We start from the raw sequence: 23,584 nt of genomic DNA on the forward strand, positions 1-23,584 counted from the left end.
AGTAGATGCCGTCACATAGACATCTAATCTGTAAGTTAGTGACTTTAATTGGCTATGTTTATGCATAATAAATGAGACCCTAGGGTATCAAAATTAAAACCAAAGATTCAACCAAATTTTTTCTTTCGTTTCCAAGAATCTAGTACAGTACCCTGCCCATAGGCAATCAGTTACTTAGCCAATTAGTTAGCTTTATTTTTGCTAAGATGGATTTCCTGTAATTCTTAAAGAACGAGGCTTCCTTCAAGGGGAACAATATAAAGAAGTTATTTTACCAATAATTGGGAATTGAGCTCAGAGTGTACAGGGGTGATCTGTGAAAGGCCACTGTTTCTGAAAGCTTCAGTAAATACAACACTATCAGTCAGATTGAGGAAGTTAAGCCTTAACAGTGCCTGTAGCTGATACTTTATTCCTTTCTATGCGTGGCATTTCCATGGTTAAGATGCCTCACCATGTTCCCAAATGAGGATTTCCCCGCCATCTCTGTTTTCTCTCTGCCTGTCATTTGATTTACACTTTAGTTGTGCCTCCATGGGGGTGGAAGAGAATCCTGTGGTCCCCCTGCCACCACCATTTTTTAAACCATTTTGACCCTCCAGCATTAAACTAGTGACCTGTTGGCATCTGCCAGCTTTGCTAGGGTTAGACCCAAATGCTTCTGGTGACTGGCAGTGTGGAATTTCTATTCCAAGTGTTGTCATTCACTGGCTGTCATGAGAACCCCAGGGTGCTATGCTCTACTCGTCCAATAAGCTCAGCTGAACTCCTGGGCAACCAAGAGATAGTGCTCCAGGATGGTTCTTGCTCTCTTAAAGAGTTGCTATCAGCCGTGAGAAGCCACTGCAGCCTAGAGAACGTCCCAAGGCAACTCTGCTATTTTCCCTCCCAACATGGATGGGATTTCCATATGGGATTTCCTCCTAGTCTGTAGGATAAGTTCTGTCAAGCCCTGTGCACGTTACTGACACCCTGTGAGCGTTCAGTAAGTGTCGGCCATTTCTATGATCAAATATCCCATTAGGACTGAGCCTCTCCAGTGGCCCTCAGGATAAGTAGCTGTTACATGCAGGTCTAGGATGCTTTTACCAAATTGCAACTCATTCCCTGACTAGATAGCTAACTGTGTTCTCCGAGATCCCATAATACACTATGATTACTCCTACTTTAGTCCTCGTATTGCCAAATAGTACTTGCACATTTATCTCTCTCGTTTCTTTTGCCAGACTGTATATTCCAAAAGAGAAGAAAATAGCTCTGTCTCGTCCTCTGCCTTATCTCTAGTGCTTAGCTTAGTGCCTGAACTTTTCATGCAGGTAGATGTTTGCTGAATGTATAAATGACGTATCCTAGTATCACAGGTACTGAATGACTCCCACATGCTAGGGTGGTCCCCAGAGAAGGTGTGCCTTCTCCAGTTACATCCCCAAAACACAGGGGATGTTGCACATAACAACCTGTGTGCTATGAACAGATGCAAAGCATTAATATTAGCAGTGGTGCTCCAAATATTAACCTCAGGTTGGAGGCAACATAATAATTACACTTACGTATTAATGACACATCCTTTGGTTGGATACCGAATAATTACCCTTTCACCATCATTACATAATATCGGTACTGATTGGCTAAAATCTGCTTAAGGTCACAGCCCCTAAAAGGCACTCTCCCTCTCAAGTAACGATCACACTCAAAGATCAACCCTGGTAGCACATCTTAATCCTCTCTCTTTACACTTTTCCACCTGCTCTTGATCGTCTCACCAAATTATACACTAATCTCAGCTTCTCTTGTTTTCCTTTAACTAGTTTAACTAGATCCTGAATAAATGTGTCTTGCTCCTTTTTTATCTTTACTCCTACTTCTTTCAAAATAGTGTCCTATAGTGTATATATTTCCTTCCATCCATCCCAGCAATAATCCACTGATTGCCCGATACTTGGCAAACAGCCCCTGCCTTCTCTGAGCTTAGGGTCAAATGGAAGAAACAAGACTTTGAACTGTTATTTACAACCAAGTGCCCACGCACAGTCCCCTTTTTACTAATACGTGACCACTACCAGATGAAGACTGCCATGAACAGATCTTTGTTACGCCGCAGCACTGAATGGTATTTTTAGATGTGGGCATTGACAAAACAACAAGAAAGCCCTAGGAACTAGGATGTAGACAAGGAGGTGCACTAGAAAGGGATGCATTTTTAGAAGTCACTGTCCAAATTAAGCTCTTGGAATTCATTGCCTGGCAACAGGAGAAGCGGCTTCACTCCTTCAAAACTGAGAAAGAGCAGAGGAGTGGGAGAGCATCTCCAGAGAAATCCCCCAGGGATTTCATAGCCAGATGTTTACAAACTACTGTTTAAATCCTTGAAGGGAGAGGATCCTAGCCTCTGCTCTAGAGACGACTGATTAAGAACAGAAAAAAAAAAAAAAAACAGACTTTACCCACAACATGAGTTCACAGAATTTCAGTACCTGCCACCACCCCATTTTTAAGAACCAAATGCCTAAGCCATCCACCCTGAAGCAGATTTGATGGTGACTGCAGGCGTGAATGGATTGTCAGCCCTGCTCTGGTTTCTACCCGGGAGTGATACGACTTTGTTAGCAGTATCACTGTACCAATATTTGATTCACCACAGAGTAATTGTGCTGTATGTGACTGCCAGTGTCCTACAGTACTGCCATTCGTCCCTGAATTTAAGACATTTGCTTGCGAAAATTCTCTTCCTTATTAAGAACTAGGCAGCCCTTTACAAATCTTACCCTATTAAATCCTCCCAACAGCCCTCTTAAGAAAGCAGTGTTATTTTCCCTATTTTAAAGATGAGGACGCTAAAGCCAGAGGTTACAGGACTTGCCCAAAGTTACTCAGTTAGACAGACCTGGGCTCTGATTATTGCTCTGCCACTGCCTGACTCTAAAACCTTTTCTCTCAATCAGTGTGCAAAGTTGTCCTAATATAAAACATAAAATGAAGAAGAAGAGAGTGGAAAGTACCACAGTTTCCGACAGCGATTTGCCATTAGCCTTTAGTTAGGATTGTTTATTCACTTTTCCTGTTCCGCACATGCCAGTCAATAGGCCAAGATGTTTGACTGAAGTGAGCATATCTTAAAACCGGTTTCCGTGAAAAGAATATGCCTGTTGCGTTACTCTGTTTTACAGGCATCCGGTATCTAGTCCTTTCGTTAATATCCAAGAGACTGTCTTGCAGGGAATAGAGCCAAAGCTCTTCAGCACACCTAGATCAGGGCCGTGAACCTCTGCTACTGGCAAAACCATCCCAGGCATTTGGTCAGATAAAGTTACTTCTAAGTCCACTTATTAGCAAGACACGTTGCAGTGGAGTCTTGATATGCCCACTTGCCTCACAGAGTCATGATCGTCCAGTGAGTGGAATAGTGGTACGGTTTGCATTTATTGCAGATTTAAATGATTATGCAAAGTGTATTCGCAATTTAAACCGTTCTTTTTTTCTTTCTCCTTCACTATGCTTCCTTTCAAATTATTCCTTTCTCTAAACAGCATTGAAAGTGTGGCATAGGTGGGGGAGGGTATAGCCCAGTGGTAGAGCGCATGCTTAGCATGCACGAGGTCCTGGGTTCAATCCCCAGTACCTCCTCAAACAAATGAAAAATAAAAAATAAATAAATAAGTAAACCGAACTACCTCCCCAAGAAAATAAAAAATGAAATTAAAAAAAATTTATAAACAGAAAGAAAGTTCGGCATGGAAGTGGTTTTTCAACCCCATTTTACTTAATTAGCCAGTTGTGGCATTTGTCTTTAACATCCCTGTTTCTTAAAAAAAATCTTTATCTTTGTTCCAGTAAATTGAAGACAAAATGTTGTCCATGGCAAGGAAATGAGATATGACCCCTTCTACACTGCTTTTTTTTTTAAGGTTAAGAATAATCTTTAATGTACCCACACATTTTCCTCTTTAGAAAAAAATTATTGAAGTGTAGTTGATTTACAATTTGAGTTTCAGGTGTACAGCAAAGTGATTCAGTTATACGATACATACATACATATTTTTTATTTTAAGATTGTTTTCCATTGTATGTTATTACAAGACATTGACTATAGTTCCTTGTGCTATACTGTAGGTCCTTGTTGTTTATTTATTTTATATATAGTGATGCTTTCCACACTGCTTCTGTTCAGCCTGAGATGCCTGTCCTCTACATGGGGCAGTGTAAGGACGAGTCATATCAGGTTTGAAGCCCCCATGAAAAACACATCAGAGTGAAGCACTAGGTCCCTGGCTAAAGTCCTCTTGATATTTTGGTGTTTTAATCTTTATTTAATGTGTTTTAATGAAACCATCAAAAATAATAGCATATTCTTGGGAAAGACATATTCTTCATTTATTCTTTTGCTCAGGACAATGAACTGACATTTCTAATATGCTGAGGAGAAGATTACACTTTCATATATTACTGAGATAAGTCCTTGAAATTTACTAGCCATCAGGATTTGCTGCTTTCAATGATTAATTACCTGTTGGCGTACTTTTCAAAGGTATTATTCTCTTTAGCTATTTCCTTTCATGTTGACCTACCCTTTTTTATGAATAGCCTTTCATGTATAGCTCGAAAGAGTGTTAGTAAAGGTTTATTTTATTTCTTCGGGTAGAGATGCTGGTTTATAATTATAATGCAGTTCATAACCACGGTGAAAATGAAAGCCCCTGATAACTGTACCTCAATAGGAGCTGAAATATCATTTTATGACAAGTTGAATTCTTTAATACTGATGCAAAGACCTTAATAATCTAGAATAATTTGTCCCTTCAATCTATCAGGCCACCAGGATTTATCCATCTCTTCATTCAGCAAATTTTTATGGTATGAATACAGAGCTTGAGGTGCTTTTGCAAATGCTAGAATACAACAGAGAACAAATCATAGTCCCTTTCCTCATGGAGCTTAGGTTCTAGAAGGGATGACAAACAGTAGATATAAACAAATTCATATATGCTTTGCTTTGGGGAATAAACAAGCAGGGATAGGGGGATATGGTATACTGAGTGATAGGGGCAACTCTCATATAGGGTGATCAGGGAAAGCCTCTCTGTTAAGGTAGCATTCAATGGACAAGAAGGAAGGGTTCAGGTGGATATCTGGAGGCAAAAAATTCCAGATGGAGGCATCAGCAAAGTCAAAGGCCCTTAGGTGGGAATATGGTTGGCGTGTTCAAGGGACAAGCTGGGAAGTCAGTGTGACTGACATAAAGTGGGAAAAAGAAAAAAAAAGAAAGGCAAGGGCAAGTGATGAGAACAGAGAAGTTGCCGGGATCCGATGACATACGATCTTATCATCCAAGGCAAGGACTGTGGTTTTGACTCTAAGTGAGAAGGAAAGCCACCAGAGGGTGTTGAATGGAGGAGTGACACAATTTGCCTTATGTTGTAAATTAAGGTATGACTTTTACGGCACTGGTGACACAGTCAATTAGAGAATGCTACCAGGGAGTCCATGATCTCCCCCATCCCTCATGGACTTGGCTTTGTTCCCCAGTTACGAATGAACCTCAGACTATAACCAAACATCATGGGCGTTTGCTTTGTGGGTCACAATGCAGTTGTCAAGAATGTGTAATTAGCCCAGGCCATCGCATCCATGCTGCAAGGAGAAAAAAAATCAGTGCGTTCCTTTAACTCAGCCATCAGCAGTGCAGGAAAAACAACTCCCACTGAAGTGAGTCAGTAGCGTCTTCCTAAAGGAAAACAAGCAAATTATGCCTTAAATGATAGCTCAGTGGCCTTGAGGAAATAACACACCTTCCCAGGCACCTAATTTACTGCCAGGCTGTGACTCAGGCTCAGGGAAAATTGAACCTGTAATTGCTTACTCAAAATACAGTAAGCAACTGTGGATAAATATTGAGACTATTTAGAAGAACAGAGAGTTAATTTTGCTAAGAAGACAAAATGTAATCTGCGGCAGTTCTCACCCCGACTTTGTGCGTATGTCTGCCCTTCAGTGACCAGTGGTTGTTCGCACACCCACGTCTGCATTCTCATCGGAGTTGTGCACGTAATTTGATGGGTTTTCGCAAAGTTAAACAACGAAATTCTAACTGCTTCATACCTGTTTAATTTGTCTCCTCCTGTTTCTGTCTAATGCTGGAAAATCAGCAAAGCCTTTGACAACTGGGCATGGCGTATGGAGCGGCCGGTCCCCAAAGCTCTGAGGTTTGAAACTCCATTTATGATTACTCAAAAGTAGTATTCGGAAACATTTGGACTGTCCTTTATTCTGGTCACTTAGCTTATAGCCACGCCCCATTGATGCCTTTGCCCTATGATTTTTAGCAAATATCTGGCTTCTCTAGAAGATTCAATAGATCAGAATTGCAGAAAGTATAACTTTAGTGACACTAAAGTGTGTTTAAAGCATACTATTTCTGGTGATTGGAGTACTAGTAACCTCACCACGCAGGAAGGTGATCTCACAGTGAAGGCTTACTGTCTTGTATTGGCACATGGTGACTGTATGAGGCTCAGTTAGTGACTATGATTAGGTTGCCTCGAGTTTGGCTAGTCATAGAATGTACGGCTTACACGTGCCTTTCAGTAATCTCGCAGTGGCAACTTTGATCATTCTGATGTGATTCTGATGGAGTTGTTTTTAGGTCTCAACATAAGCTATTTCCATTCGAATCTATGCCTTGACCTAGGATAGTCACACTTTTTCAGAGATTGGTAAATTCTTAGCTGCTGCTGCTGACAATAGAACGTGTAACTATAACAGATGAATTTACCAAGTGAATCCTTTTTGAACAGAATAAATGCTCGACCAGGTTGTCCTAGTAGGAAGAGATTCACCCACAGTAGGTCTGTATCTTGCCTGGCCACTGTAGACGATAACTCAGTTTGGGTCCATTGTCTCTCACTGTCAGGACAGACACACTTTGGGGCCTGGCGTAAGTTCTGGCTGCAGCTCAGGAAGTGCTCTTTGGACAACTGTGTGGGGACGGCAACTGCTATTTGCACGGTGCTAAGCACCATGAGTGTCAGTAACTAGTTTAGGGAAAACAGTGCACATGATAGACACTCAGAAATCTTTGTTGACTTGAAGGAGTATAACCCCCATAACATGGTATGGAAAATAATTGGTCTGCGTAAGTCGGCCAGAGATGACACTGCACATTTTGCAAAATAATAAACATTACGTAAAGATGTTGTTCAGAGGCGCTCTGACTCACTGGGCGAATCATACCTGGTGATTCCGTTCACAAGTCAGTGCCTTTCTGGGGCCAGCAGTTCTACCTGCTCTTATGAGAGAACAGTACAGAGTAGCGAGGCTCATCCGAAAGTGTTTTGTTTGATATGAACCAGCACATTTAATTGAACATCTTCTATCTTTTCATCAACAATTGGCTTTGAGAGTGAAGTGAAGAACCATGGTGGCCTCGCTCCACTGGGGGCTTCAGAGCAAGGGGAAAATGGATCCATGACAGGGTGGACTTGGATGTTGAACCCACAAAGCCCTCTCCCTAAAGACGTAACTTGGGCAGAAGAGGAAAAGGAGGTACATCTGGTACACCCTCTCTCCCTGACAGTTGTCACCTTTCCATCAACTGTTTATTTTAGTCGGAAGCCAGCATTTAACCAGTTCTGCCTGAAGCTGAGTGAGGGAGTCTAATTCTGAGGACTGTGAGCTCCCTGAAGTGCCACATCCTTTTCTCTCTCTTGGGGAAGACGTGCTGTTTGCACCCTCCTGATGCTGAGGGATACAGTAGGCACCATCCTGTGGCAACATCCCAAATATGTTCTATCTGTAGGTTAAAAAAAGAGAAGCCATCCAACTGCTGATGTGATTCATGAATAGATGATGCAGCTTATAACGACTTAGTGATATGATTTATCACGTACCAATCATGTGCACTTAGAAGAACCTAGGTATGGAATCAATATGAGCCATAAAACAAAATACAAATATATTGTGACCATTTAAAGTTTTAGTCCCCATGATTATCTTTAAAGTAATATATACAGCATATTTGCCAGTATAGATTTTTCATCACCAGCCATCTGGTAAAAATTAGTATGAGATAAATAATTTAGCTTCCTTCTGCTCAGATACAATTTCATTACCCTCTTCCTTGATGCTGTGAAAAGGCTTCAGACATAATCAATTGTAAAGTGCTTTCGCATTCCAGCCGCAGCTGAGCCTGGAGGTTCCTGACATGCTGACGTTGGATTCTTTTTTCCTCTGCGTGCTGGGAAAGGAAGAGGTGCCGATTATTAGCAAGTGGTCCCCAGAGAATTGCAGACCTGGTGGCAGCCCCTGCACAGGCACACCGCCTGCTAAATCACAGTGAGCGGAACCGTGACACCAGGCAGCTCAGATCTCCAAGAAGTGCAAGTCATTTGTTTGAATTAAAAAAGAAAAAAGAATGCAGAGCCTAAGAAAGAAACTTCGGAGAGATTAGTTCTGTATTCCCCGTGACCCAATAATTCTCTCTGATCACAGTGAGCATCCCAGCCTCTGAAGCACACTGATCGGTTTGCAGGGGATATTTTTCCATTCATAAGAAAAATCTCTGCTGCTTTCCGTCCTGGTCTTATTTCTCCAGTCTGGCTGGAGTTGAGGCATCTCACGCTAGAGTTGTAGGAGCGCATGTGCAAGCTTGTGGAGGGCCTTGAACACCAGGCCAGGGAGTTTGGATTCCATCCTGTAGGCAGCAGGGAGCCATTAAAAGATTTTGCATAGGAGGCGTGTAAAAAATAGGACTTGATTTGGATGCGTGTTTAGTATAAAAGTGCAATGATAAGATATATTAAGGGAGTGTTATGGTTCTCTTCACAGCATGAATATAACTGGAGAATCCATCTCTATGAGCTGTCTAGTTCAGCTTTTACAGCATGCAAATTTTCAGGGCCAGCTGTAGGAGCTTGATGGTAAAAGAACAAAGTAAGAATTGATAATGTGACTATAACTGGAAAGAGAGGGGTTTTAGTGATCTGGATCACTGGGAAGACAGAAAAATAATCATTTTAAAGGGTGACTATAGAATTATTTGTTATTTTGTTTGATTACTTTGAAATCACTTCTATGCTATATATAATTACCTTAAGTTTTAAGTGTTCCCTGCAGGGATAATTTATGTATTTTGCATTCTCATGCAAATGCTTTAACAGTCTACACTGTTGAAAATGAAAGCTGAAAATTATTCCAAATAGGTCATGGTTGTGCAAAGCTTATGAAGTAGTAATCATTTTTGTATATTCTCATAGTTTATATTGTAGTCTTGCATTGTGTTTTCAACTATGGTAAGACTTAGGTAACAAAATATTTGAAAATGTAAATTGCATATTTTGATGAAGAACTGTAATTTGCCTACTTCAGAATTTAATGTCATCAAAACCCTTTTTAAAAAATTAATCTGAAAATGTTGCAGTATTTCAGGAAATACAGAACAGACCAAATTTGATTTAAACCAAGCTACTGAAAAGCTCATTTATGAATTGTAGCTGAATACTGGGTCTAAACACTGCTGTAAAGCATTGCGTTTTGAGAATTCAGGCTTCCCTGCAGTGGTTTCCCCATAATCATAATATCAGGTGATGATTGTAATAAACAGCATCACAGGCGACGACAGTTTGGTCGTAAATAGGGAACCGTAGCCTTGTTTACTGCGACATAGCTACACATCTAATAAGCGTTACCTTTCTCTTATGAAAATATACTTCACTTTATGATAGCAACATTCATGTCTCAAAGTGTCTTATTTTAATGAATTTTGCACTAATCCCGAGTTTCTCAAAAGACCTGGATTTCCTTTTTCTTTTCTCTTCAGAGATGGATGTACATTACATGTAGGGAAATCTCCAGGAAGAAATAGGTTTCTTCCTTTATCAGGCTCCTCTATAGACACTAACTACCCCGAGGTCTGAGCACAAGCACAACCAGGAATTCGGACAAGAACCAAAGTGATTGCCCCCAACAAAAGGAACAACTTTCTTTCCCGCTTTATACGTTGGGGGTGGGATGGGGGCAGGGCGTGGGAATGGCAGGCCTTTCTCCAAGGCCACAAGGTTGTAGAATTGGGAAAAAGATAAAATCATCACATTTACTTTCTCTGTTTTCACTTCTTGTTGTCTTTCTCTGTCTGTCTGCCACCCCACCACCCCACCCCATCTGTCTGTCTGTCTGTCTGTCTCTGTTGCGAGCACACCTACACACTCAGGAGTCTGATACGGCTGATTTCTATTTCTCCCTACCTGTTACCCACCTCTGCACCTAAAGGGGCAGAAGCCTCATTTCAGTAAAAGAACTCTGGGGTCATCCCCTAAAAAATTTCTAGTGTAGAGAGATCCCCGAAAAGAAAAAAAAACACAAATGTGCTGAAATTCAGTATATGACTATTTTGCAGTAGAAGAATGAACTTTGCATGGCATGAGCTAGGAGAACGTTCAATCGACATGTTTACTTAAGATCAGTGTGAAGCTGCCTGGCGTGGTGGAGGAGGCAGTGGGCTGGGAGACAGGCTGGCGGGCTCGGCTTGTGCTCTGTGTTACAGCTCTTCCTTCCCTCTGCAACCCAGGGCCGGTTAGGGCTGCCGGGTCCTCGGTGTTTTGCAGCCCTGAAACATCTTAGAGCTCAGGCTGCCTTAAAATGAGGGCCTGTCACATGCCCATGCCAGCTATCTTCAACAGATTCCAGCTACCTCTAGAAGGGGCTGCTTCCCTGCTCTGGGTTCATTCTCTACAAGAAAGTGTGAACACCAGATTCCAGTGTATCTCTGATTTCATTTCTTCAACTTAAAAAAAAAAAAAGCTCTTTAGAGCTACTAAAATCCATTGTAATCGTTACTTTTGTTATCATTATTAAATTGTCCCTTGACTGTCACTCTAGTCCCGTAACTGTTTAAGCAATTGTAGACAACTTTCAAAGCTTAAACTTAAGGTGCTATCAGATTTTTCAGTATTGTTGTTATTAGTAACCTACATCATGAAAGTAGAACTGGCAAAACAGTGGTTTAGAACAAAAGAAATGACAGAATACTGTTGTACTTTTTGCGGCATAGTAATTAAAATGAGACATGTAAATGTCATTTGGCCCATTAGTACTGGATTATTTCACAAATCTCTTTAATATCATGTGGGTTCACTGATACCCATTACAGTAATGCAAATTTTAGAATCCTAGGCTATTTTAAGCCCCAAATTAAAAGCTCGTGTATTGTTACCCTTGCAAAGGAGCCACTGCTGAAAGCAGTTCTCACCCATACAGTTAATGCGTAACATTAACCTCTCTCTGAGGTGCAAGGCACTTTCTGTACTCCATTTGTTTGCATTGACAAGGGCTGGTTTGCCTACCAGGTTCAAGGTGGAAGCGGGGCAGAGAGGCTGCTGCATCCTCACGAATGTCACACGAACAGGAATGAAGGCAGGGCTACCCTGGCCACTGAGCACTTGCACGTGCACTGGCTGCTCCGCAGGCCCTCTGCGGTCCTCCCCGTGAGGCACCTGATGGGATGTTCTCTCCCCTTCCAGATGCAGGATCAGAGCCCAGGTAAAGTGCCCAAAGTCAGCGATCTGGAAAGTGGAAGAGGCAGGTTTGAACAGAGCTCTTCGCTGTTCAAAGAGCCGGGACACGCGAATAGGAGGCAGGGTGGAACCTTCAGCCAGTGTTGGAACTGTTCATTTAGAAGAGAAGCGACATCACAGCTCTTGTCTACACGGTGGCCATTTGGGTGAAAAGACACACTTGCAATTGAGTTTATAAGGAAATGGCTTGTTGAGGGCTTCTTCCCTGTGATTTTCTCTCTGGCAAGGTGGGAGAATGCCTCTCTCAGGCCAGACGGATGTGGATGCACTCTGAAGCTTGTAAAGAGACCTGCTGTCGAGATTAAATCAGACGATTATATACACAAAGGGGCCTCCTACAGTGCTTGGTGCCCAGTAGGCTAAGTAGTAAGTAGTTGAGAATGAATTCTCCCATTTGAGCCTTAAATTAATGAATTGACCAACCCCACTCAGACTCATGTAAGTGACTGTCACAAGCATCCTTTCATTAACTCCTTTCAAGGGTCAGATGAGAGTGAAAACGCACTCTCTACATAGAAAGAGGACTCTCTTTACAATTTCCCATCCTCAGAAGGCATTGGCAGGTATAATGTGATGCGAAAGTCCAACAACCCTCTATGGCACCCTTCTCATCCTTGTTTTATAGATGAGGCCTTTGCACCTGGCCCTGTGATTCCACGTTCTATGGTTTGCAGTGGAAAGCACGCATTAGTGACTTCCATCTGAGCAGTTGCATCGCTTTCCCGCCTGCACAAGAGAAAAGATAAGAAGTCTTCTTTGAAAGTCTTTGAAGAAGTAGACTCCTGGTTATTATTATAAGTGACTCTCCTCTACAGAGACAGACCCTATCAAATCTAACACAACCACTGTCCAACACGAATCCAAATGGCCATCCTCAAAATTGCCTGTGGTACTAGGACATCCTATGCACCCACCCTGGTTTGATTTTATTTTTAATAGGCCACCTACCTCGCCAGAGGTTTTTTCAATTGATCTACACAGAAAGAACCTTTCTCCTTTGCATGACAGTTTGTTGGATCTCTAGGGAATGTTTTCAGAGTTCCCAGGCTTTGAATTTTTGGACAGGAGTCTGGAAGAGCTATTTAAAAAGATACAACCTACTAAGCTTATTCTCTTGCTGACTACAAATACTTCCGAAGTCATTCTCTTGCAGATGGGTTTAGATCCCGCTCTGAAGTTATTACACATAAGAATCCGGCCACAAATTAGAAAGCATGACAGTGACAGAGAATAGTGAGCTAATGGTCACAGCTGAATTCCAATAACCAGCCAAAAGACAGGAAAGTTTATTTTTAGAAATCGTATCTGATATTTGATTCCCCTTTCAAAACACGTAGGTTGATCCTACTTATAAGAAGAGCCAATATCCTGGAGTAATACACATAATAGATAAAAAAAAAGTTTTAGAGAGTTACTCACTTTAGAGAAGTGTTCTTCCCTTGGGGGAAAAAATACTGTCCCACAGATTTTTGTTCAAGAGTAAGATTTCATCTAGTAAGACTTACAAAACTGATGTGATGGCCACACGGTCTCTCTGTAACTTGTCTTATGTCAGATGAAGTCCATCTTCTGCTACCTCATTGGATTCCTAGCCAATCTGTAGTCTTCTACAAGGCTTGGGTCAGACCAACACTGTCTTGGGCCAGTTACACAGCCTTGGAGACATGTGGCCTCTTCTGGGTCACAAATCTCAGCAAGTTACTTCCATTTCAGAGTGTACCTGCTGACCAGTTTTGGAGTGAGGGAGGCCTTTGGATCATGTAATTTTTATATCACAACAAAAATCACCCTTCTTAGGCTCTGTAAGGGGTACATTGTTTTGAGTTTGTCTCCTGCTTTATTCTAGCTTATTTCAGTGTATTTTATAAAACACTGAAATAAGTGTTTTATCTTACTGCTTTGTGAAATTTGACGGCCTGAGTAATCCAATGCATGAGACTGCTGTACAGAAATATATGAAAATCCAGAACAAGCCAATACCGAGGACTCAATGAACCCCAGGGCTCAAAGGTGGCCAGAGCTGCATCCCAGTTCTGTTTTCAACAGACCGTTGGTTGGCAAACTTCTTAGCTTTGTTTGTTTGTTTGTTTGTTTTTTGTATAGAGTTGACAAAAAGCAATACTGTGCTGGCCTATTTTGTGGGCTCAACAAAAGATAAATTGAAATGTCTGTTAAATATCTTGGAATACAAAAATGTTACCAAGAAATTTAACTCTAACCATATGAGGAAAAATAGTCCCATGTGCATATTCTTAAGTATAATTTGCATTTCTTTATAAATGGTTGCCAGTTAACATGTGTACTTTTTTTAAATTGAAGTATAGTTGATTTACAATGTTGTGTTCATTTCTGGTGTACAGCACAGTGATTCAGTTATACATATATATATTCTGTTTCAGATTCTTTTCCATTATAGGTTATTACAAGATGTTGAATATAGTTTCCTGTGCTGTACAGTAGGACCTTGTTGTTTATCTGTTTTATATACAGTAGTGTGTATCTGTTAATCCCAACTCCTAATTTATCCTTTCTCCCCTTCCCCTTTGGAAACCATAAGTTTGTTTTCTATTTCATGAGGCCCATTGTTCAGCACTTCATTTCTTTAGTGCTGTGGCTTGAAGCACTGCAGCCTTTCCAGCCCACTGCAGAGCAAAATGACAAGTGGAAGGGAGCCAACCAGTTTTCTGGGAACCAAGCTTGGAGGAGAACACTAACCGTGGAGTGTAATTCATGTGCAGTCCTAATTTGGGGCCGAATTTATCTTCTTCCATGTTAATAAAACACACAGAGGCAGATCCTTTCTTTCGAAATTGATTCCATAGTAAGAACCTTGAAAGGAAGAGAGAATTTATTTATTTTGCCTTGCTTTTCTGGGCATGTATTAGCAGAAGTTATCCCACATTTCATGTTTATGGAGCTTTACAATTTTCAGAGCTTATTTCACATACATCATCTCATTGGCTCCTTGTCCAACAATCCTGTAAGGTCAGCAGTGCTGGTAGCTCCCTGCCCTCCCCCTCCCCCCGCCATTTTACAAAAATCAAGCTAATAGAATTTATTTAGTTGAAATGTTTAGCTATTTGCGGAGCCAAAGGTCAAGAGCATACGTTTAATGCCTGTATCTTGGTTACCAGTAGGTCTCTATTCTTGCAACTTAAGCATCATTTTGTCTTTATTAGTCCCCCTTCTCTTCCTCCCTCTCCCCTCTCCCTCCCTCCATTGTTCCCTCCATCCCTCCCTCTCTCTTCCATCCCTCCCTCTCTCTCCAGTTTTTTAAATTAAATGTATCTGTCGGCTGCTTTCCTCCTTTTATCATCTACTCTTTCTGCCCTGGCAGGCAAGTTCTGACTGTCAGTCTCTCCTGTAACACAGCCCTCTATTCATACAGTGCCGCACTTAACCCTTTGGGGATCTGTCTGAGAGAGCTGCCAAGTCCTCTTCCTAAGACTGTCCATTCTTTATTTATTTCATCACTGTGTATTGATCATTGACTGTAAGCCAGGCCCCATGCTAGGAGCTGCCCTCAAGTATCCCACAGTCCAGAGGATATCTGAGTGAACAAACCAAACTCTGTTTATCATGAATTAATCATTTTGTTTAGCTACAGTGCACTGGGTAAGTATTGATTCCTTCTTCCCCAACCTGTCCCTTCCCGTGCTTTGATCTTGGTAATAATGAAGTTCATTCACATCAAATATACCCTGGGAGAGAACATCAAAGTCCTGAATATAATAATTAATCCTGGATTTTGAAATCACTGATAGAGAGGAAGCTTATAGAGAGAATATAGGTAGTTACAGTGTCCCCCCCATGGGTATGATTTATATTTTAAGATTCTATTTTGTTTTATTTTTTTCACAGAGTTGAAAATCTCATTTTAATCTGCATATTATTTTCATTAGGCTGGGGAATAACTGACGCACACAAGTCAGACCTGCTTGAATAACCTGCTAACTTTAAATCTAGAAAATTAATTGTCGTCAGAGAGTGGCTGAGAGTTAGAAGAGTGACCCTTGCTATTGCCAGGAATTGTTAAATTAATTGGATCGTCAGGTTACTGAAAATGTGGCCACAAGAGAGGAGGAAAAGAGAAGGAAATGAGAGGATTAAAGGGAGAGATAGATGAGTTATATGTTTATAGAACCTGCTGAAAAGAGGAAATTATATTTTACTAGGGTCATGTTTTCAAGTTTCTTTAAATGCCCACTCATATATCTTTAAACTGCTGTTTGTTTGCATTCTACGATGCCTGTGAAAATGTTAACATGTGAATAGAACAAAATACATTGAGAAACATTTGCCTCTACCAGGATTTGCGCGCTTGACATAGCATATACACATGTGAAAGCTTTTATGTAACATTCAGACTTTGTCCAACAGTCTAGGGCCTTAGTGTTGCCATTTTATGTGTGGAAGACCTCAGGAGACTGCTGCTCTCTTGAGATCCAAGGAAATCAGCACAACCCACTTAAAAAGTATTTCTTTTGGGAGAAATGTGTTAAAAGGAAACATTTACGAAATTCGTGGCAATCCTAAAAGCCTACTGAGACAGACTCAAGTGAAATACTGCCATCCTCTCAGTTGGTACCATAGCTGAAAATATAAAAACAGGGGGCAGACGTATGGACAACCTGCTATTAAGGCATATGTTTGCCCGATTACTTTTTTTTAATCAGGAAGGCATTTAGTCACTGTGCGTGGATTTGGGTATTGTAGATGAGTTTAGGGCAGCGGGATGACCTGTGTGATATCCAGATGTTTTTAGCTCCTGCCTTTTTGGTTACGGCTACTGAGGATATAGCTCCACATCACCGGCTGAGCGAGGTGGCCCTGACTTGGCGCCCTTCAGGGAAGCCACCGTCATCGCCCCGCGTCTTCTGACCTGGCTCCTGCTCCAGGGGGCCGGAGGGGTATTGCATCCTCTCCATGCTCTGCCCTTGGTGCCAGGGGCAACTCGAGGCACTGCTGTTTCTTCTGACCCTAAAGAAAATAGCAATTTACCCAGGTCCAGAGCCTTTGTTCTGGGACAGAGATGCTTTCTAGGGCCCCCTTGGATCTGGGGGGATATTTGCATGTACTCAACATTACCGATTGCATTAATGCTTCTTCACTTGCTTCTCAGAGTCTGTGTGGAGGTCGGATCTGCCCTGATAAGGGCAGCTGATCGTCATCCTTTGTAGCTGTAAGCATTCTCCAACATGTTCTACTGACCTGATGTCGAGAGTTTCAAATGTTTTCTTCTTGACAGTGATATTTCAACCTCCCAAGAACTATTTTGCCCTTAGTAGTGAATAAATTGGTAAAAAGAAGTGTTCGATTTTGTTCTTGGATTAGTCATTCTGCCAGTGTAGACTCTTCATTCCTTACCCCGGATATGATCATTATAGCGAACTGGTATGGATTCCTTGGATTAAAAGGTTCAGTATTCACTGAGAACAAAACTAACTTTGAACTTTAAGGGGAAAAGAGATGATGATTACCAAGGAGCAATTTTAGAGACAGATTGAATGTCTGTATTCTTTTTTCCAGAGGAATGTTGTTCCTCTGAACGTGATTAACATTATTCTTCTGAAATAAATATAGGTATGCAAGAGAGGCAAATGACTTTCAAGATAAATCAATGCATAAAAGGTTATAAGATATAAAGCACCTTTTCTTTTGTACTCATGCCAAGTAATTTCTTAGTGGCAGTGCAGGGAATGCTTGATGTCTTTTTAATTCATTCATTCATTTATTATGATAGCAGGTATGTATCTAATGCATAGTAAGCACAAAGCACAATGACTGCTGCCTCTATTTAGGGCGTACTGTGTGTCAAGGCCACTAGGGTACCTTTTTCAAGAGCACTAATAATCATATCCAGGTCAATCCAGGGGGACTGAGTCCTGGCCAGATGTCTACCTGGTGCTCTCCGAATAGGGCTTCTCCTGGTAGGGTCAAATTCAATTTATGTTATTCCGTAAACCACTGCTGAGACGGAGAGATGCCGCAGCACTCTCTTCCCTTTGGTGGCCCTTCCTGTGTTGGGTGGGATGTTCGCATCTTTCCACATTTGATAAAAATCAAGCCTCTTCTACCTACTCATTCCAGCACTGGATAAAATGACAGTGTCACACACAGAGAACAGAACACTTCTTTGGTTGCTTCAACATTCTTTTTTTGGCCTCATTTTCCTCCCTCTCTACTGAGTTCTTGAGTCCAAATTTAGTGGTGATGACTAAGAAATTGCCAGGATGTGACAGAGCCTTCAGTTCATTGAGTCCTTCCTTGCCATTTTCCAATAGTTGTAACGATTGCCAAGTTTTTCCTCCTAATGTTGTAGGTGCCAGTGTCTGTGTAGTAGCTGTTATTCTTAACAGATACGAAGTCACACATGCAGGATCTGTCCCTGCAGTGACAGCCTCCTTCTACATATGGCTGATTTCATTCTCTGGTCTTAAGGAAATTCCCTGGAGACTTTTTACTGGTGGATACTTCTGAATCCTAGAATTTCTGATACTCAAATCTGAATCTCTGAAATTCAGCTCCTATCAACACTAATTGAGTGGTCTGCTGTGTGGTAGACAATATGACCAGTCATTTCTGAGGGTGGAAGGTGGATTCAGAAATACGACAAATTTCTTTTGCCACCTGGAGTCAAGCATGCACATCCCAAGTCACGGGGTCATGCTGGAGACGTGGAGAGAGTTCATGGGAGCACAAAGACGAGTACAATCAGTGCTGACTGGGAGAGATCATCTGTGATTCCAGGGGTGGTCATATTTGAGCTCAACCTTGAGGAATGAGGAAAACTGGTAGGTAGAAAGATACGAGGATGACATGAGTGGAGTTGGTAAAGGGACAAAGGTTCACAGGATTCTATGGTAGAGGGTACGCCTGAAGGCATGGTAGTGACCCAGTTGTGGGGAATTTTAAATGCCACGTCAGGTTGTAGGCAAGGCGAAACCAACACTCTATGCAAGTGTCCTCATCACTAGAGGAAGCGTGGAGACTTTCAGTCACATGTCTTTGTAGGCATACCTTGGCACTCCCTGTGTTGAGAATCCTACAAAGAGGAGTTTTCACAGCCCAGAAATAGAAGGCTTTGGTTCCTACCATGTGGTAGTTGCCTTAGACGTACTTTTCTTCTTGAGTAGGTTGGATTTGTGTGAATCTTCTGAGGATCTACCAAGTATGCCCTAGACTGAAAATTACCCTAGAAGATGACTCTGATCTGTGCATTCTGGAAGCCAGATGGGGGAGGGGGGGATCAGTGAGATTACTCAGTAAAACAGGTTTTGTGGATTCCCAGAAAAAAAGAAGTGTTCAATTAACTTTCAGAAAAAAGGCTGCCTCATTTGAGGACTCTGTGTCTCTTTGCTGTAGTGAGTCTCTGTGAGTGTTTCAGGTCTCACTGCACAGAAAGTGTGCATTGCTTGGAATGCTATCTAACGTGAAAATGGAGGCAGGTAGGACCATGGAGGCATGGTTCAGAAAAGACTGGTGTCCAGAAAGCTTGTAATATTTTTATTGCAAGGTGGTTTTATTTTTGAGTTTTATCAAAACTTGCTCCTAAAAAAAAAAGTTTGAAACGTTATGAGTGGTGGACAAGTATGCAGTGAATAAAGGGACAAGGCTTTGAAAAAAAAAAACTTATTCCTGATAATATCTCAGCAAAATAGCAAAAATCTAATGGCTTTCTTGGTGCCACTGTCACATGTAGCTCAGTTAGCATTTTCCTTAGAGATTAAAAGCTGCTGTTCATTTCATTTTGCTCACAAATGGTCATTTTAAATAGCTGTTTCTTGCATACGGACACATACGCGAAATTTGAAAGAAGGTTTTCCGGTTTTGTTTGTTTTCAGAAACAGTCTGTTGGGTCGGGAAGCCTTCATTTGTATGGGCAAGCCCAAAGAAAACATGGCCAAGTACACAGCAGGAAATCACATCCCAAGGTTCAAAGTCCCCTGGGCTGCTCTCTCATGTCTGCTTGTAAATTAATGTAAATTTCTTGCTTCTGTATTGATTTGTTTGTAAATGTTACTGTAAGGCAAGGATGGGGTGATGAAAGATGAGGGAATTTTTTTTTTTAAGTCAAGGTCCAATGATCTGAAAAAAAATCAATTTGGTTTATCTAAAACTGAAAGGAAGTCTTTCTTTGTAGCATCTCTTTAGATATATAGACAGCCTGCATTTTCACACTGTAACAGAGATTTCAGCCTCAAGCAATTGAAAATTATAGTAAACTGGATGATCTATGAAAATTAATAGAAGGATCGAATGTTTATTTTTTCGTATTTAATCCCGAGAGAACAGAACTCCATGTGACAGCTTTATGTTTGTCTTTTAATCTTTGGCTGCTGTATTTGTCCAAGACATTATACTCATGTGGCTGGTTCTAATTTTTCCATTACCTTATTACAAAGAGAGCTAATCATTGATCAGTAGCACGTGCACTTAGGGCTTTTTCTAAAGCGTCACATGAAATGTTACATGTAGTCTTGGTTTATGCTATTAAAATAGAACACTGGTCATAACAAACTTTAACAAAGTATGTCCTCAACTCCTGAAGGGCAATACCACATGGTCCTCCGTGAAATTCACAGCTATAAATGTTGAGCTTTTGTTTATTTTCTTTTCTTGTAGGAACATTTCACACCTGAGTGCAAATTCAAAGAATCGGTGTTTGAAAATTATTACGTGACATATTCATCGATGATGTACCGTCAGCAGCAGTCAGGCCGAGGGTGGTATCTGGGTCTGAACAAAGAAGGAGAGATCATGAAAGGAAACCATGTGAAGAAGAACAAGCCTGCAGCCCACTTTCTGCCCAAGCCACTGAAAGGTAACTTGATATTATACCACATATAACTTGATATGTGGCTCAAATGAGTATTGGTAGTTAAATCAATCCTATATCACGCTTTTGAAAGTGGAACATAATTCTTCCATATTAAGGCATTTATACAAAAATTCAGTAACATTTTACACTTACAAGACATTAAAGCATTGACAGCAGCATCTACTCTCCTGATTTTAATTTTTCCATAGTACATCTACATGTGATAACACCTTCCTTGTATGGAAGTAGCTTAATTGCTAACTCAGGACAGCCAAGAACCCCAAATGATGCCAAAATGGTCCCCAGGCCGAAACACAGGTGCGAAAATGTGTGCACACTTAACACTTATAAGAAGACTCCTTGGACCCTCTCTAAGGATCCAACGGTATTGTCCCAACAATTTCCATTCATAGGTTTGGTTTTCTGGTCATTATTAGTGGGTTAGAAGCAAATTAGAAAGGGGAAGGGGTAGAGATGGGCTGCAAGAGATAGGGATGTTGGAAGTAGTGAGATATGGTGGAGGATGGTTAGAAAATACAGGTGGAGCAGAGCAAGCCCGCTGAGAGGATACCGGCTTGAGGTTAGAATAGGGGTTTAGAGCAGGGGCAGATTGCCCAGGCAAAACGACATAGCACTGTTTAACTACACATTTGCTGGAGCCGGATCACTTGGATTCAAATCCCAGCTTCCCCCTTTACTCACCGGATGGTCTTGGGCAGAGTATTGACCTGTGGGTGCCTCCAGTCCCCTATCTGTAAAATATGGATAAAAGTACCTGCGTCATAGGATTCTTATGGGGATCCAATGAGATAATGCAAGTGAAGTTCCTACAACTGTATCTGGCGTGTGGTAAGTACTCCATAAGTGTAAGCTAGGACTGTTTTTTACAGCACAATATTTACCATTGATTAGCACTAAGAATTATGCTAATTCTTAGACTCTTGGAGAGTTTCATCTTAAAGTAGGAGAGAAATCAGTGTTAAAAAATGTCTTAAATTTTCATATTTGGCTCGCCCTGCATGCTGTTCATCATATATAAATTTCTAAGAGCTTTATTTTATTTTATTCATTTATTATTTTTATTGAAGTATAGTCGGTTTACGATGTTGTGTTACTTTCCAATGTAGAGCATAGTGATTCAGTTATACACATCTAAGAGCTTTATGAAATGCATTTTTCATCAGTCCTCTCATATATATAACCATAAGTGATGGAAATTAGGCCTTAGAATTCTTTACACACTGCTGTATCAAGACTGGATTTGGCTTAACCTGGTCCAGTCCGCTCTCTCCTGGGCCCTTGAAAGCAGCATTTTTCATGTTTGGCCTCAAGCACGGAAGCCCAGTAAGCAGAGGACAAGTTGAGGACCAGTGTGCCGTGCCCATTCAGAGGCCTTTCACACCACCTGTCTGTGCTTTGCAGTGGCCATGTACAAGGAGCCGTCGCTGCACGATCTCACGGAGCTCTCCCGGTCTGGAAGCGGGACCCCAACCAAGAGCAGAAGCGTCTCTGGCGTGCTGAACGGAGGCAAATCCATGAGCCACAATGAATCAACGTAGCCAGTGAGGGCAAAACAAGGGCTCTGTAACAGAACCTTACCTCCAGGTGCTGTTGACTCCTTCTAGCAGTCCTTCACCCCAAAGTTCAAATTTGTCGATGACGTTTACCAAACAAACAGGCAGATTCACTATTCTATCTGCCATTAAACCTTCTTCTCATAAAGCCCCATAATTTAGATTGAGCTTGTGCAAAAAAAAAAAAAAAAAAAAAAAAAAAGCCAAGCATTATCAAGTGAACTAAGTCTGGGGGAAGGACTGCTCAATTTTCTCATGCTCTCACCTATGCTTTGGGGAAGACGAACCAAAAACAGTTCACAGCACTAATGCTGATAAAAATTTGCTCTCCAACCAAGAAAATTTAAAAGACCACACTGTTCTTCAAAAATAAACAAACGAAAAAAAAACAAAACCTAAACAGAACAAAATTAACTGCTTAAATGTTTTGTAGGGGCAAACAAAATTATGTGAACTGTGTTGTTTTCTTGGCTTAATGTTTTCTATCTATGCTTGACTCAAACGTATTCTTTACTTTGGTATAGCGCAACTTTATGATTTCTGAAATTCAATGGTTCTATTGACTCTGTGTCTCTTAATCCAACTCAACCAAATTCAGGGTTGAAGCTGAATTGGCATCTCAGGCTCAAGGTAACAGTGTTCTTGTGATTTTACCGATTTTTTTTTTCTTGTAGATTTGTAGTACTCTGGTCAAGTTCTTGTGCTGTACTTTGTGCGTAGAAATGGAGTTGTGTTGTCAACCCCCGTCAGTAAAGGTTCCTTAAAATAAAATCATCCTCAAGTGTAGATTTCTCTTAATTCCATTTGTGTTATCATGTTAAACTATTGTTGTGGCTTCTTGTGTAACGACAGGAACTGTGGAACTGTGTTGTCTTTCGTGTTGTTAAAATAAGAGACGTCTTACCTGTATATGTATGAGTTCTCCTGTCATTGTATTTGGCACGTGAATATTGTGTATGAGGAAATGTTAAGACTGGTTACCCCTAAACAACATATACTTATACCTGCTTCTGGAAAAGTGTTTAAGACTTAGCTAGGTTTCCATTTAGATCTTCATATCTGTTGCATGGAAGAAAGTTGGACTCTTGGCATAGAGTTGCATGATATGTAAGATTTTGTGCATTAATAATTGTTAAAATCTGTGTTCCAAAAGTGGACATAGCATGTACAGGCAGTTTTCTGTCCTGTGCACAAAAAAGTAAAAAAAAAAAAAAAGTTGTTTAATATTTGTTGTTGTATACCCAGATACGCACCGAATAAACTCTTTATATTCATTCAAAGAAGAATCCTTCAACATGTATTTATTGAGTGTCCCTTGTGTGCCACGAACTGTCATAGAAACTGGAGTTAAACACTGAATTACGTGCATCAGTTCACTGCCCTCTGATAATCTGCAGTCTAGAGATTCATATTCACATGGGCACTCTTGAAAGTGTAGTTATTGTACTAGTTATTGTATTTGGACTTCAGATTGGAACAGAAGAGTTCTCATCCCCATTCAATGATGAACTGTACAAATAAGACCTACGTTCTGGTACTGTCCCTGCCATTCACACTGTCGGTTCCCCCTCTCTGTTGCTCAGTTCTCTTGGTAGGGGGAAGGCACAGGACTAAGTATCTAATGC

The 23,584-nt window shown here is 41.1% G+C and overlaps 1 protein-coding gene across 3 annotated transcripts in view; it reads left to right on the top strand.

Moving 5' to 3' along the window:
• Positions 1 to 23,245, top strand: part of FGF13 (fibroblast growth factor 13) — a 442,238-nt gene extending 418,993 nt beyond the window's left edge. For all 3 annotated transcript variants that reach the window (XM_031445397.2, XM_064483315.1, XM_010997070.3), the window contains 2 exons: positions 20,190 to 20,388; positions 21,808 to 23,245. In XM_031445397.2, coding sequence (XP_031301257.1) covers positions 20,190 to 20,388; positions 21,808 to 21,944 — 336 coding nt within the window. In that variant the 3' untranslated portion in view covers positions 21,945 to 23,245. The remainder of the gene's footprint in view (positions 1 to 20,189; positions 20,389 to 21,807) is intronic.
• Positions 23,246 to 23,584: the final 339 nt, after the last annotated feature.

The sequence above is a fragment of the Camelus dromedarius genome, chromosome X (genome assembly GCF_036321535.1).
Source record: "Camelus dromedarius isolate mCamDro1 chromosome X, mCamDro1.pat, whole genome shotgun sequence".
Classification (NCBI taxonomy): Eukaryota; Metazoa; Chordata; class Mammalia; order Artiodactyla; family Camelidae; genus Camelus; species Camelus dromedarius.